Source organism: Scyliorhinus torazame, chromosome 14 (genome assembly GCF_047496885.1).
Source record: "Scyliorhinus torazame isolate Kashiwa2021f chromosome 14, sScyTor2.1, whole genome shotgun sequence".
In the NCBI taxonomy this organism is placed as follows: Eukaryota; Metazoa; Chordata; class Chondrichthyes; order Carcharhiniformes; family Scyliorhinidae; genus Scyliorhinus; species Scyliorhinus torazame.
Window position 1 is genome coordinate 61,624,407 of NC_092720.1, and position 16,297 is coordinate 61,640,703.

The 16,297-nt window shown below is 41.6% G+C and overlaps 1 protein-coding gene across 3 annotated transcripts in view; it reads left to right on the forward strand.

Annotated features, from left to right (window-relative positions):
- The window catches only part of dis3l2 (DIS3 like 3'-5' exoribonuclease 2), a 426,581-nt gene extending 410,766 nt beyond the window's left edge, over positions 1 to 15,815 (forward strand). For all 3 annotated transcript variants that reach the window (XM_072474282.1, XM_072474283.1, XM_072474285.1), the window contains 3 exons: positions 5,859 to 5,963; positions 9,557 to 9,658; positions 15,265 to 15,815. In XM_072474282.1, the coding sequence (XP_072330383.1) occupies positions 5,859 to 5,963; positions 9,557 to 9,658; positions 15,265 to 15,405 (348 nt within the window). In that variant the 3' untranslated portion in view covers positions 15,406 to 15,815. The remainder of the gene's footprint in view (positions 1 to 5,858; positions 5,964 to 9,556; positions 9,659 to 15,264) is intronic.
- The last annotated feature ends 482 nt before the right edge of the window (positions 15,816 to 16,297 follow it).

Here is a 16,297-nt window from a genome sequence, read left to right on the forward strand (position 1 = left end):
GGGAAGTGACAAAGTCAGCAGGTCTCAATTTTGGTGACAGTGAAGTTCATGAGCTCCCCAATTGTTGTTGGAGATGAGTGTGGAGGAGACTGGATAGAGCATTTGTCCTCGAGCAAAGAAGCTGGGTTTATCTTTGCATTTCAGGATGATCCAGAAATAGAGAGCTGGTTTAGCAGATAAGAGCAGCATTTGATAGAGCTTTGTGTGGGGCTGCCAGGTCTGGCAGTGAATGGATAAACCATATCCATTCAAGTTTACTTCTCTTGAACTTTAGGGAATGAAAATAATCTTACTGGGGGGATGGCCAGAATGAGAGAGAGTAATGATTTTAATGGGAACTAGAGCCTCAAAGGTGGATGTGAGCATGTGGTTGAACAGTGTACGAGCTTCCAAAATGTAATGAAAGGCAGGCCAAAAGCTAGACGATTAAGGAATTTGAGAGTGCAGTTCTGAGTGAAATGGAGGACAGATTTTTCTGAGGAGGGTATTGAAGGATGTAAAATTTATAGGAGATGGTATATGTGGGTGGAGTGTGATTAGGGATGGCATTACGGGCAGCACGGGTAGCAAAGTGGTTAGCAGAGTTGCTTAACAGCTCCAGGGTCTCGAGTTCAATTCTCGGCTTGGGTCACTGTCTGTGAGGAGTCTGCACGTTCTCCCCGTGTCTGCGTGGGTTTCCTCTGGGTGCTCCGGTTTCCTGCCACAGTCCAAAGATGTGCAGGTTTGGTGGATTGACCATGCTAAATTTCCCTTGGTGTCCAAAAAGGTTGGGCTTGGGTAGGGTGCACATTACAAGGGCCTGTGCAGACTCGTTGGGCCGAATGGCCTTCTTCTACAGTAAAATTTCTATAATTATCTGTGATTGATCCTATGGGACAGTGAGGTCATGTGACATGACAAGGTCAAGTGGTTGGCTGCGAATATAGGTTGGGGAGTTTACATGAAGAGTGAAATTAAGGAAGAATGGAAGATATTGAACTCAGAGAGAAAACATGATTAGGACTATTTGGGTGAATTCTAGGAGAGCAGAGTCTATGTGCCAGTTCTCACAGTATGCACTAACTAATCCAGCTCAATTTCCTCATGTTGAACTTTACATAATTGTGCGTCTGATTCTGCCAAAAGGATAAAGGCGCCAGATTTAATAGTGTAGCCCCATAAGTTTGCTTCGGGTGTCATTCTGCCAAAATCTGGTTTATGAAAATGATTTGAAAGAGATTATTAGCATTTAAATAAATCAGGTTTGGCAGGTGGATATTATAATGCCACTTGTTTGGAGGGTGCGGATGAAGCATTTATGCTACATTACCCGAGATTAGTAATTGTTTATTGTATATTAGATAGACAAGTTTTTTTAAAACAATCTCAACAGCTTTTCAAAGTCAACTGTTTACTGCGCCAGCCCACAAATTGCCATGTTTATTGATTTGTTACCATTGTTTAATTTGAACTCAACCTCAAGATTACTAGTCCATTACAAAGTCACCACACCACAATACCCATGATTCATAAGGTTATATGCACTGAAATTAATAATATAAAAGGTACGTACTGGGGTGGCACGGTGGCGCAGTGGTTAGCACTTTCCTAGGGCATTGATGACCTGTGTTTCATCCCGGCCCCGGGTTACTGTCTGTGTGGAGTTTGCACATTCTCCCCGTGTTTACGTGGGTTTCACCTCCACAACCCAAAAAGATGTGCAGGTTAGATGGATTTGCCATGCTAAAATGCCCCTTAATTGGAAAAAAATAATTGGGTACTCTAAATTTAAAAAAACAAAAAAATAAATAAAAGGTATATACTGAATAGAGGATTTATTACTAGCAAATCCATCTTGCAGATGAGTCATTAAACCGAGGCCTAATCTGCCTGCTCATGTGGATCAAGAGCATGGGTGGGCTCAGAACTGGCTCTATTCCGACCTGTGCTTTTCCTGACCCTGCAATTCTCTCTTCCAAAATTATTTTATTTTCATTGAAGTGCAGTGCTGACTCTTCTTCTCTGTTAATGCTTAACAAAATGACAGTCTGTGAAGATCTAAAACAAGCAGACTAGAAAACAAATTGAACTGTATCAAAGATGAATTTCATAGTAAATGCTAAATAATTTCAGATTAACTATAAAAGTTTCAATAGTCATGATTGGTGGAGCTTGGGGAGGAGATAGATAAGGGTCTGTGGGCTGATGCCCTGAGTAGGGTTAATTCTTCCTCCTCTTGCGCCAGGCTCAGCCTAATACAGTTCAAGGTTACCCACAGAGCGCATATGACAGGGGCGAGGTTGAGTAGGTTCCTTGGGGTAGAGGACAGATGTGGGAGGTGCTCGGGGAGCCCGGCAAATCACGTCCGTATGTTCTGGTTGTGCCCGGCGCTGGATGGGTTTTGGAGGGGTTTTGCGAGGACTATGTCCAAGATGGTGAACGCCCAGGTCAAGCCGAGTTGGGGGTTGGCATTATTTGGGGTATCGGACGAGCCAGGAGTGCAGGAGGCGAAAGAGGTCGGAATTCTGGCCTTTGCGTCCCTGGTAGCACGGCGGAGGATTTTGCTACTATGGAAAGATGCGAAGCCCCCTAATGTGGAAGCTTGGATCAATGACATGTCAGGTTCATCAAGCTGGAGAGGATAAAGTTTGCCTTGCGAGGGTCTGTGCAAGGGTTCTCCAGGCGGTGGCACCCGTTCCTAGACTATCTCGCGGGGCGTTAGGAGGAGGTCTGCAGCAGCCCAGGGGTGGGGGGGGGGTTCTTTTGGGGTTGCGTTTGGGTGAAGGTGGGGAGTTTCCCTATTTGTGCTTTTAAATGTTATATGGGGGGTTATTGTATATGGGGGAAATCCAATGTATAATTTCTGATTGTTGTGTTTTTGTTGCTTTTTTCTTGTTGAGGGGGGGGTTTTGTTGAAAATTTTTGAAAAATTTGAATAAATATATATATTTTTTAAAAGTCATGATTGGTAGTAAAACTTGTTCTGACGTTATTAATTACGTGTAGATGCCTGAAATGCAGAGAGAGAGAGACCTGTTCACATAGGGACAGAGGAATATAGAATTTACTGTGCCGAATGAGGCCATTCGGCCCATCGAGTCTGCACTGGCCCTTGGAGAGAGCTCCCCATTTAAGCCCACACTTCTAACCTATCCCAGTAACCCCACCTACCTAACACTTTTTGGACACTAAGGGCAATTTGGCATGGCCAACCCACCTAACCTGCACATCATTGGACTGTGGGAGGAAACCGGAGCACCCGGAGGAAACCTACGCAGACACTGGGAGAACGTGCAGACTCCACACAGACAGTGACCCAAAGCCGGGAATCGAACCTGGGACCCTGGAGCTGTGCAGCAACTGTGCTAACCACTGTGCTACCGTGCTGCCCATCATATTTAAGGATACAGAGGCTACAAAAAATACAACATTTATATGGTAATACAACAGCATAATAATGTCTTCACACCTGCAGCATAAAACATTGAGCATACTTCCATCTTGGGCTAGGACGCGCCTCAACAATCCTGCCCCAAATTTGGTGAGATTGTAACAGAGCCAACCACTACCTCACCACTTAACATGTATTGATTGTCCTTTCCTTCCATTAGTCTCTCATTTCCTTGTAAAGAGTGAGATGCTGACAAGATGTAGATCCCTTATTTCATAGATTATCATAGAATTTACAGTGCAGAAGGAGGCCATTCGGCCCATCGAGTCTGCACCAGCTCTTGGAAAGAGCACCTACCCAAGGTCAACACCTCCACCCTACCCCCATAACCCAGTAACCCCACCCAACACTAAGGACAATTTTGGATACTATGTCATGACCAATCCACCTAACCTGCACATCTTTGGACTGTGGGAGGAAACCGGAGCACCCGGAGGAAACCCACGCACACACGGGGAGGATGTGCAGACTCCGCACAGACAGTGACCCAAGCCGGAATCGAACCTGGGACCCTGGAGCTGTGAAGCAATTGTGCTATCCACAATGCTACCGTGCTGCCCACTTCCTCCTTATTCACCTGTTACTGCTATTTCCTGGCCAGCTTGGGAAGGTTGGAATAGGCTGGAAGTAGCAGTAGCCACCAAAGAGAGAGAGGGCTTTCTGGATGCCTCTTCTCATTCCAGTTGGGTCCAAAGCTGCGAAAAACTCCTATGTTGGTCAAGGCCTTCAGTGAGAGATATGTTCTGATATTTGGAGTGCTTTTATCCCTTAAGGGCTCTCGCAGTCTTCTGCAGCATTGTCACAGTTCTGCTCTTCACAATGGCAGACTCCCTTTTGATTAAAATATTCCCACCAGGAGTCCACCATGCAATTTATGGAATGGGTTGGGGTTTAGGATGAGTTCTGAGGAATGGAAGTCCCAAACCTGCAGAACTTTGCCGCAAAGTGGAGAATCCTAGTCATGAAGTCCAATCCTGAAGAGCAATGTGCTTTTAAACAATATTGGTATTTAGAACAAGTGATTGATAGAGTGAGCAATCAACAATTATTAATTCTACATTTAGGAAAAAGCAATTTCAGTTGAGATTTGTTCGGGGCAACATTTTGAATCTGAATAGCGATATGGCACGATGAAAGTGTCAAAAGTTCCCTTGTCAACACGTAGCTTTCCGAAGATTCCTGAATAAGCCTGACACCTTTGATATATTCTGTAGGATGCTTGTGACTTTAGTTTGCAGAAATTGGTAAAAATTCTAAAATCTATTGGAATGAAGAGGAATTCAGCATTCATTCTTCTTAAAGCAATCGCCTTCTTCATCGTAGGTATTTATTCAGGGCTGTTTTGAAGTTTAATCAGATTTTTGAAGGTGTTGATCAATGTTTCTGAGTTTTGCAAGTTGGAATATATAGTTCCAAGTCAACAAAATAGTCTTGCTAATGATTAGTTGGAACAGGTTATGGCTACTTCACAACAAGATCCTGGACCAACACCATTGTGAACATGGGTTTGAAGGTGTTGGAGAAATACAACTGATGAAACACATCGACCCAGGTTTTAATTCCTGGATCAGGTTTGAGATGGGAGACTTCAGGCTTGTGAACCCAACCTTTAAAAATGTCTGACTTCAGGTCAGAGTTTTGGTTGGGGGTACAGACTGAAATAGGAGTCTGGCAGGTGACCCCAGAATGAGTGCAGCAACTGTTGGGTTGGGCACAAGGACTGTTACTGTGCTCTGGTTCTGCGTCTCAACAAATACATAAAATATATATTTTTTAAATCCCTCCAGCCCTCACCTCTCAACCACTACACACTCTTCATGTCCCATTCATGCCAACCCATGCCAACTCATAACTCCAACCCACCCGCAATGGTTCTTTGTGCACCCTAGGCCAAACTATATCCCCACCCACCTGGTCTGCTCTGCGCACTCAAAGATTCATGCAAATGGGTGCAAAAATCAGAAGAAAGTGGAGGCAGCTGGTGATTTAAATGATCAGCTGACTCCCCGAATTTCACTGCATGAACCTTGGCCCAACTCCAGTTCTGCCAACTGCGAAAATGGGAAAGGGTGTGTTTGGGGTGAGACTTATCAGTTCACCCATTTCCAGGATTTTTGCCATGGTGATGGAAATCTGGGCCATTTCCTTTCTTGTATTGTTGCTTATGTTTCTCATGATTACTGTCAACACAGTATAGAACTGGAAGTGGGTAATTAAATACCTTATAGCTCTGATCCATAAGCAGCAATGTACTAAAGCAGTGCTGACTAAAATCATAATTATTTTCAAATTAGCTTAAAATTACTTCAGTTTTAAATCACCTGACTACAGTGTATGCCATGGATTTCTTGTGGGAAATAGGATGATTCATTGTGTAAATTTTGCAGTTTATTCAATAGTTTTGACATTTAATAATGTATTTTATTAGGAATGTGGCCCTCTGGAATCCGAAGCTATGGTGATGGGGGTTTTGGACCAATCCTTTGATGTGTTGGTTGTACGATATGGTATCCAGAAGCGAATCTACTGTAATGTAAGTATTGTTTGTTAAAAATATTTAAAAGGTTACATATTTTCCAAATTAGTCATTCACTTAGATTATATTCTGGTGTTTGTTTTATAGCAGTTTCCAGATATAGAACTGTTAAGTACATTATTTTTTAAATCTGTTTTGTCAATGTAGGCAATTCTTAGAGACCAACAGAATTTTCCAACCAAACAGAAAAAGAAACGACTTATAACTGCAATTGTCAGAATGTCACCTTTCCATTGTAACTGATTAATTCCAAAGCTGGTAAATAGGACGCAGATTGCTCTCAGATGGAGTCATGTGTATACACAACATAGTGCATTAGTGAAACCCAAATCAAATATTTCATATCTAACAGCTCATTAGGAAAATCAGGAGCAACAATCTGTTGCTGAAATAAATTGCCAAGCACGACTTCTTTGTTATGAATAGCCTGTTCTGAGACTTGTCATATGATTGTGATTCAGTGATGGCTGTTTAAAGGTCCTAAGGGATCACCTTAGATCACTGACAAGTGCCGAAGCTGAACAATTAGTACGGTAAACAGCTTGTGTTTAATAAAATTTTATTGCAGAAATCCACTCAGAAAACTGATTTGTCAGTAGATTTGTTTTCACCCTACCCTGGTCTTAAACTTACAAAATTGGTGTTGTAAAAATTTACAATTTGTTTAAAATATTGACGACCTTGGGAGAAAGAAAAAAATACAATTTGGAACCATTAAAGTTTAATAAGCTCTGTCTGTGTGGAGTTTGCACATTCTCCCCGTGTCGGCATGGGTTTCACCCCCACAACCCAAAGATGTGCAGGTTAGGTGGATTGGCCACACTAAATTGCCCCTTAATTGGAAAAAATTTATAGGACACTCTAAAAGTGTTTTTAAAAGTTTAATAAGCTAAGATTTCACTGTTTACAAATTAAAGCTTTAGTTATACTGAAAGTGTGGTGTGAGACCCAATTCTGTAGGGAGGAGTGAGTTCATCTCATTTATGGCATTCAAGTTATACTGGGTGAAGAGGTAGATTTGGGTATAAGACCTATATATTAGGTTTAAATAAAACCTGAGGGTTGACATGAGTTCCTGCTTGCTGAGGCTCGCAGCTTTCTATAGACAAGCCATTGCTGTGGCACCAGATAAAACTCCCAAGGACTTGTTTTTTCAGCAAGGATGGCTGTACCCATAAAGCTAATTGGTACCAAGCAGCTGCCGCTCACATAGTAATTAGGAGCAGGAGTAGGCCCTTCCAACTTGCTCTACCATTCAATCAGATCATGGCTGATCTTTTCCTGATCTCAAATCCACCTCCCCACCTGTTCCCCACATCTCTTTAACCTGTTTTTTTAATTAGAAATATATCTATCTCCTCCTTGAAACCATTTAAATGCTCCGATTACGCCGCACTTTGGGGCAGCGAGTTTCACAAATTCACCACCCTCTGCAAGAAGTAGTTCCTCCTCATCTCAGTTCTGAATCTACCGTCTCTCAAACTATACCTGTGACCCCTCATTCTACATCATCATATAAAACATGACAATGGAAGGGAGTCTGGGGGTTAGAGTTCAGGCGTATACTTAATTTAATAACTGTCTGAAAGCTTGTAGCTAAATATCTCGTGACTCGTGATATTATAATACTATGTGCGTGCTTTGATTATGATTGGAAAACTATATTTATATATATATATTGCATTATGTAATTCTAGTTATTAATTGTGAGTGGACATAGCTCATTTTTGAACAATTCTTTTGAATTATTATTTACAAATGTGCCTACAAAACTAAACTTTGAAGTAGTTTGGACCGTATTCTTTTGATTCGTATATGTTAATTACTTGAGATTGCAGAGAAAAATATAATTGACCTGTATTTTCTGTGCTCAGGGAGCTGACCAGCCAATCTAGTGGTAGCTTAGCTCCCCTGATATAGCTTGCAATAAAGGTTTAAACTGAAACTCAACTCTAAGTTGAATAACTGCTGGTGAAACTGCCACAACACTGGGGCCTCTTGACTTTTTTTTTAATTTTAAGAATCACTAAATATATGCGACATGAATGTGTAGAAAGTAACAACGTCATGTATTAGGTATGTAGATGCTTGTTATTTATGGTGAATTTTGTAAAAACAGTTGGTGTAATTTCACAAATTAACGCATCCTACTGCTGCAACATCTGCCAACTCAACCAGTTGGCACCATACTAGCAGGTGGCAAGTGATAAACTTTCTGATGCATATTAGTTTCTGAAGCATTCTGCTGATTCCAGCTGTTTCCTGAAAAAGACACTTTAATACTATCATGGTGCTGATAGCTGCCTCAACTATCGTGCTAGCAAAGACTCATTTTTCATAGATTTTCAGATCTGTCATCTCAGCATCCTGTTACGAGAATCCAAAGTGTCAACCAAAGACCTGTGGGTGAAACTGCTGTAGCAAGCTATTTTATTAACTTAAGTATAATTTAATGAACTAAGTTTTTTTTTAAGAATTGAAGATGAAGGCAATTTGTGAGGACATTGTTGGAAAGTCAATATTGCAGCTGTATATGTAATTGTGTGGGTTGCATTTTGTGATCGTTAAGCAATTGTAAATTTTTCTGAGAAAGCTTTGATTTTTTTTCAGTACTGGTAAGAATTTTAAGAAACCTAAAATAATTATTGCATTAAATGCAATAAATCAAATTATTGTAGCATAAATCCAAATATCAGTAATCCCTTTTGCTATTTTACTTTTGTTAAAGTCAGCATCAGGATAGTATGTTAAATAAATTTTACCGTAATAATCTTTAATCCATTAGTATATATTTCGAGATTATTTTAAGCATCCTTCATAGAACACTGCACGAGAATGTCTGTGCTATATGTAGGTGTGTACCAGTGTTTTAACATCAGGTAGAGTCAATCCAAATATAATCTAGTTAATGCCTTGTGAGATGTCAATTAAGAGGAAATGATATGATTTTTCTAATTGTAACAATAAAAACCTTTGTGAGGCTGATTTGAACTGATGGGAATGATTGCTTCCTGTCATGACACATATTGACAACTTTAATTGCAGTTGTATTAATATTTTCAATTCATGCGATATCTGGAAGGTTAGGTGCGTCCCCTAATATCGAAGTGCAATGGTTTCACTCTGCACACTTACTAATATTTTCTGTAAATCTTTTATTGCTCCGAATTGTTACTATTTTTTTACTTGGAGAATAAAATTATTATTTTAACTCTGTTTCTCTGCTCAGTCAGCTTTGCAGATTTTCAAATAATTTAAATCAACTTCTGTTGGTCGAATGCTGGATACATATTGCAATGGTAATTTAAGAGCATTAAGAATAACATTTTCCATTTTGGAACCTCACAGGGCCGTTGTCCATCCAAAAGATCATACAAGTGATTTAAGCAACTTAAGTCCAACCTGTGGAAAGGTTAAATGTGCATGGGAAAAAAATTTCACCATATGAATTGCAAATCTGACATTCAACTCTGAAAAGTGTGGAAACATTTTGCATAAACATTAATCACTTCACTTTATTCAAGCTGCCAAAATGTTTCTTCCATTCAGTTCAAGTTAAATATCCACCCCCTCCTTTGTCTTTGCTGTAGGGCCTTCCTCTCCAAGGATTTACGTTTCGCAAAGTAGGAAAGAACCCTGAACTAAGATTGATGTGGGAACCAGAGACATTGGACCAAAAACCAATTTGTCAGGTATTTATTTATGGCTTGTGACTGAGCAATAACTATGTGTTGAAGTATTGAAATTATTTTTCCACTGAGCCTGCAAATTTACTTTCCATTTTATTACTTTTTAAAGTAGCATTGTAGGACATGAGGTGGCATTCTCCTAACCCACTTGCAGTGGGTTTGGTGGTGGGCAGGTGTGTTGAATCTGGCAGGAGCCACAAAAGTCGGAAAATTGCCAGCATAAAATTATGTTGCAATTCTCCCAATGGCGGGTTGGTCATCCACTAGTAGGCGTCACCAACCCATTTGCATCTCATGAGTGCTCAATTAAAACAACTGCCTGCTAGTTTCCTGTCGGGCCTTCCAATTTTGTGTCATGTCAGCAGGAAATCATATTGGCGTCAAACCCTATTGCCCACAGTAACTTCATTGCAGTGTTAATGTAAGCCTACTTGTGATAATAAAGATTATTATTATTAAAGAGTGACATGCTCACGACGGTCCTTAGTTCACCAGAGACTTCAAGGTGAGTGCTGCGTTGTACCTGATGCACTCTTCACCATTCTGCTGAGGCAGACCGATTTCTGCTTCCATGTTCATGCTGAGCTGGTCTTTGTCATAATATACACCAGTATATCATGGTGCAGATACACACACACTGATGGACACACAGCGGGACCAATCAACACACACAACACCACAGCCAATCACCAGTTAGAGCACACACACTATAAAGACAGGGGGCATCAGAGTTCCCGCTCATTCGAGCTGCAGCATCCTAGTAGGACAGAGCTCACAGCCTGCAGCACAGATCTTCACCATGTGCTGAGTGCATAGACTGGTTAGGACAAGGCATGGGTCTTTAGTTCAATCTAATATCGTGTTAACCCACAGTGAAAGAATGTTCAACAGTTTATGACTAAACACTATTTTAAGTGTTGGAGGCCTGTATGTGTTCCCCGGATCCAGAGCACCCAACACATCAGTCTTCATTTTTTTTTTAAATATTTATTTATTCTCCTCCTTTTTCACATTTTCTCCCAAATTTATACCCACCAACAATAAACAATAATCAGTAACAAATATGTCAATCCCCATATCCTCCCACCAAACCCCAAACAGTAGCCCGCATGTTCACATAAACAAATAACAAAAAGGAATCAGTAATCACCCATAGTCACCATCAACACACACCGCCCCCCCTCCCCCCAACCCTCCCACCCCCCCCCAACTAATGTTCGATGTTATCCAGTTCTTGAAAGTGCATAATGAATAATGCCCGTGAATTGTAGAACCCCTCCATCCTTCCCCCCCAGTTCAAACTTAACCTTCTCAAGAGTCAAGAATTCCAACAGGTCCCCCCGCCACGCCAGGGCACAGGGTGGAGAGGCTGCCCTCCGTCCCATCAGGATCCGCCTTCGGGCGATCAACGAGACAAAGGCTACGATATCTGCCTCCGCACCTGTTTCCAACCCTGGCTGGTCCGACACCCCGAATATGGCCACCCGGGGGCACGGGTCCAATTTCACGTGCACCACTTTAGAAATTACCCTAAAAACCATCCTCTAGCTTTGGACAGGACCAAAACATATGAACGTGATTAGCGGGGTCACCCCCCGCAACGTTCACACACATCTTCTACTCCTTCAAAGAATCGGCTCATCCTCGCCCTCTTGAGGTGTGTTCTGTATACCACCTTCAGCTGTATCAGCCCCATCCTCGCGCACGAGGTGGAGGCATTCACTCTCCGGAGCACCTCACACCAGAACCCCTCCTCCATATCCTCTCCCAACTCTTCCACTTTGCTTTGATCCCTTCCAGTGTTGCCTTCTCCTCCTCCAAAATAGCTCCGTAAACCGCTGACACTACCCCCTTCTCCAGTCCCCCTGTCGTCAGCACCTCCAGCAATGTGGAATGAGCTGGTCTTCATTGAGAGTAGCATGCTGCTGGACCATGAGTCCTTCTGTGTCAGTACTGCACCTGGAGAACTAAATTATGTTTACATTTGTATTTGTATCTTTTGTTATAAAACCATAAATGCCTTAATAAAATGTTTGTTACAAAAAAAGTACTGCACCTGGAGTACTGGTGGGCTCGGGAGGGCAGGTGGTTCAATCAAGGAACATACTTCTTCTTAAAGCTGCTATCCTTTTCCCTCTGGGTTGCTGACATCCTGCAAGGTCTGGTGAAGACAGATGGGCTGGAGAGAGCGGTGTAATGGTGCTGTACTTGAATTTAAATATAGCACTGGGACCTTCGAGCCCATCAGCTGAGGGCGGGCAGACTATTGAGCAGTCAGCTGGCTGGCTCGGAGATTTGGAGGGGATCTGACCTGTATATAATTTATAAGGTTCCAAGCGCTGAATCTGGCGTGGGAACCCACCATTCTGGCCAGTGAGACAGGTGCTGCTGGAGACACTCGCCACCACACTTAGTATTAAAATAGATTAATTTGTCTCATAATTGCATTCTCTCAATAATTTTGTTGATTATGGTGGAAATAAGAACATAGAAAATAGGGGCAGGAATAGACCATATGGCTCCTCAAGTCTACGCTGTCATTCAGATATGATTTTGATTCATCTTCTGCCTCTACTCCCTTTTCCCACCCGCTCCCCATATCCCTTTATTTCTTTGGAGACCAAACAGCTATATCTTAGCCTTAAATAAAATTAAAGATGGAGCACCCATAACCCTCTGGGTTAGGGAATCCCTAAAATTCACAATTTTAATTGAAGAATTTAGATTGAAGAAGTTGCTCCGCATCCCAGTCATAAATGATCGACCCCTTTTTCCTAGACTGCTTCTTTGTTCTAGATTTCCTAGCCAGGGGAAAAAGCCTCATTCTTCTAACCTCCAGAACTTATAGGCCCAATTAACTAAACTTCGTATTGAAAGACAGCCCTCTCATCCAAAGAATCAATCTGTTGGACTATACATTGCCTCCAACACATCCTTCTTTAAAGATGTACACCAAAATGCCACACAAATGTGGGTCTTGTCAAAACCCTGTACAATTGTAGCAAGATTTCCTTATTCTTGGACTTCGGTTACAATAAAAGGCACCTTGCCATTTGCCTTTTTAATTGCTTGCCATATCTGTATGTTGACTTTCTGTTCCATGTACAGCCCACCCAGGTTTCTCTGAACATCAACATTTAGACATTCTACTTTTTTGTTCCAATTAACAAAGTGAATAACCTTGGGTGGGGTTCTCCCAGCCCGGGGCCGGGCCGGAGAATCCCTGCAACCGGGCCACGCCACCCCGACGCCGGCGCGTTTGGTGCGTCGCAGGCCGCTGTACGCGGCCGGGCCGCTCTAAAAAGGCTAAGTCCCGCCGGTGCCGTCCACACCTGGTTGCAGCCGGCGGGAACTCTGTGCGCAGGTTCGGGGGGCGGCATGTGGGGTGGTGGTGGGGGAGGGGGGGGGGGTGCTCCAATGGGGTCTGGCCCATGATTGGGGCCCACCAATCGGCCGGCCGGCCTCTCGTTCCCCGGGTCTATTTTTTTACGTGCCTGCCCCTGAACTCCTGCGCCATGTTGCGTCGGGGCCGGCATGTTGAGGGAGGCCACTGTGCATTCGCGTGTTGGCGCCGGTGCCACTGCGCATGTCCTCGTTTACGTCGGCACCACTGCGCATGCGCGGATCCCACGGCGTACAGTTCGCGCCGGGATGGGAAGCTGGAGCGGCATGAACCGCTCCAGCGCCATGTTGGCCCCCTGTAAGGGCCAGAATCAGTACTCCCAGCGGCCCGTTCACGCCGTTGTGAAACGCAACGGCGTTTCCGACGGCGTCGACACTCTGCTGCCGAATGGGAGAATCCCGCACCTTATATTTTCCCACATTGCCCATTCACTTAATGAGCCTATACTTTTTGGCTGCTTCTTTGTGACCTCCTCACAGCATACCTGTCCCCTAATTAATATCATCAGCAAACGTCATTATTTTACACTAGCTTTCTTTGTCTAAGTTATTCATATAGCTTGTAATAATAATCTTTATTAATGTCGCAAGTAGGCTTACAGTAATCGGTGACATGAGGAAAAGTGTTTTTACTCAACGTAGGGTAATATCTGGAATGCTCTCCATTGGAGTGTAATGGAGGCAGTTTCAATTAAGACCTTTAAAAGCAAATTGGATAATTATCTGAAGTGCATGAATCACAAAAGGGTAGTATACGGGCACAACAAGTAATTAGAAAAGCTAATAGAGCGTTCTCATTTATTGTGAGAAGCATTGATTACAAAAGTAGGGAGCTCATGCTTCAGTTATACAGGGCATTGATAAGGCCACACCTATTGCTACCAGGTGATGCTGTCAATTTATAAACCTGTCACTGTGGAAGTTGACATTGTAGTTATTTTGGTTTAAGTTTTACATATCTGTATATAATTGTAAAGATTTTCTCCCAAGTGATTTTAATACACAATGAAATTTTTATTTTGCATAAAAAAAATAAAAAAAAAAAATAAAATAAAAAAAGATAAGGCCACACCTGGGGTATTGTGTACAGTACTGGTCTCCTTATCCAAGGCAAGATGTAAAAGCGATAGAAACAGTTCAGAGAAGGTTTACTGGACTAATACCAAGAAAGGTCAGGCTGTCTTGTGAGGAAAGGTTGGAGAGATCAAGTTTGTATCCACTAGAGTTGGGAAGATTAAGAGGCGACTTGATCAAAACCTTTTAATATCCTGAGGGGTATTGCCAGGGTGGATATGGAGTGGATGTTTCCTCTTGTCAAAGAATCTAGAAGTAGGGTTCACTGTTTAAAAATAAGGGGTCAATCGTATTAGACGTAGATGAAGAGAAATTTTTCCTCTGAGGGTTGAGAGTCTCTGGAACTCTCTTCCTCAAAAGACTGTGGAAACATAATCTTTGAATATATTAAGGCCGAGAGATAGATTCTTGATTAGCAAGGGGTGAAAGATTATTAAAGGCAAATAGGAATGTGGGGTTGAGATTACAATTAGATCAACCATGATCTTATTGAATGGCAGAGCAGGCTCAAGTGGCCAGGTGGTCTACTCCTAATTTGTATGCAAGTGGAAAAATTTGCAAGACTATGGTGAGGAAGTGGCATCTTTTGTGCTTTTCAGCCTTTTGTGTGGCACCTTATTAAATGTCTTTTGGAAATCCAAGTTTATTATAACATCCCTTTATCTAACCTATTCATTGCATGCTGAAAGAAAACTCTCAAATTTGTCAAGCACAGTTTCCTAAAACCACTTTGACTTCATTCTAGAATACTTTTAAAACTTCCTTAACAATCGATTCCAGCATTGTCCTAACAACACATGGCAGGCTAACTGGCGTTTAGTTCCTCGTTTCTCTCTCCCTCCTTTCCTGAATAGTGGTGTTACTTTAAATTGTTTACGTTGAACAAAAAATGCTAATCTCTATTGGTAGTTAATTTAAGATCTTGAGTTCACCAAGCAAAAATGTGTGTACTTCATGAACCGTTGAAAGTCTTGTTCAAGGTTCACACATTTACATTTATTGCATAAGATAATTACCACTTGTGAAATAGTATACAAGTGTTCTCCAATTCAAAAGAAATGTATTTATCATGGAATCTACACTTTATTTACTTAGCAACCCTTATTGACTTGACAATGAACTTTGTCATTTAGGTAATCGCTATTTTTGAACTGGTGGAGATTGTTTTAAAGTCAGACAACGCAGCCCTCAAGTACAGTGCCATTCTCAAGAAGCCAACTGAAACCCCTGGAAAGGACATCGGAACAATGAGAAATGCTGCTGAAACCAAATAGTTTCTGCTAACTGGAAAGTTTTTTTAATGGACAAAAAATTGTTTGAAAATTAAATAACATTTTAATGGTAATTTTAAGTTTTGATTTAACTGCACAGAACAGTTGTAACAAGTTTTATTTGAATTGAAATTGCGTCATGTGGCAGGGAACTTCAAAAATGCAATCTGTTGCATAAATTTCTATTAGTTTCATTGTGCATCATAATATTGTTAGAAACAAGTCAGAAAAGGACAATAATATTTGAAACTAGAAGAGCGGTAGTCATGAAGTGATGTTGAACTCAAGTATTGTTTGATGTTGAACACCTGTCTTGACAAGCACTATGCATGAGTAATGAGAGCTATCTGTTGTAATGTATTCTGGAACAAACAATAAAATGAAGCCTGCTTCCAAATATTCATTAATTACAACTTTCTGATTAATAACTGTTTATGTTTTCAAGATATTTTAGAAACATCCAGAGAAAAACATGATTTGGTATTAGTGTCAGCTTTATCTCAGAGGTGAATATACTACCATTGAGTTGAAAGGTTGTGGATTCAAGTCCCAATGTAAAAATATGAGCTCAGAATCTAGGTTGATACCTCAGTATGGTGTTGAGCAAATGTTGCACTTCTGGTGCTGCTCACTTTCAGATGAGACACAAAACTGAGACCCCAAGTAACAACTAGGAGCGACCTTTCATGTGTACTCCATCATTCAAAACTATCATGGCTGATCTTTGACCTCAAATCTACCTTCCCACATCCATTCCTTCCCTTAGTATCCAAAAATCTGTCTTGAATTTACTCAACAACTGGATATCCACGGCTCTGTTTTCCAAAGAGTCACAACCCTCGGAGTGAATTTCAGTTCTAAGAGAATGAAACAGTAATCCTTATTTTGAGACTCT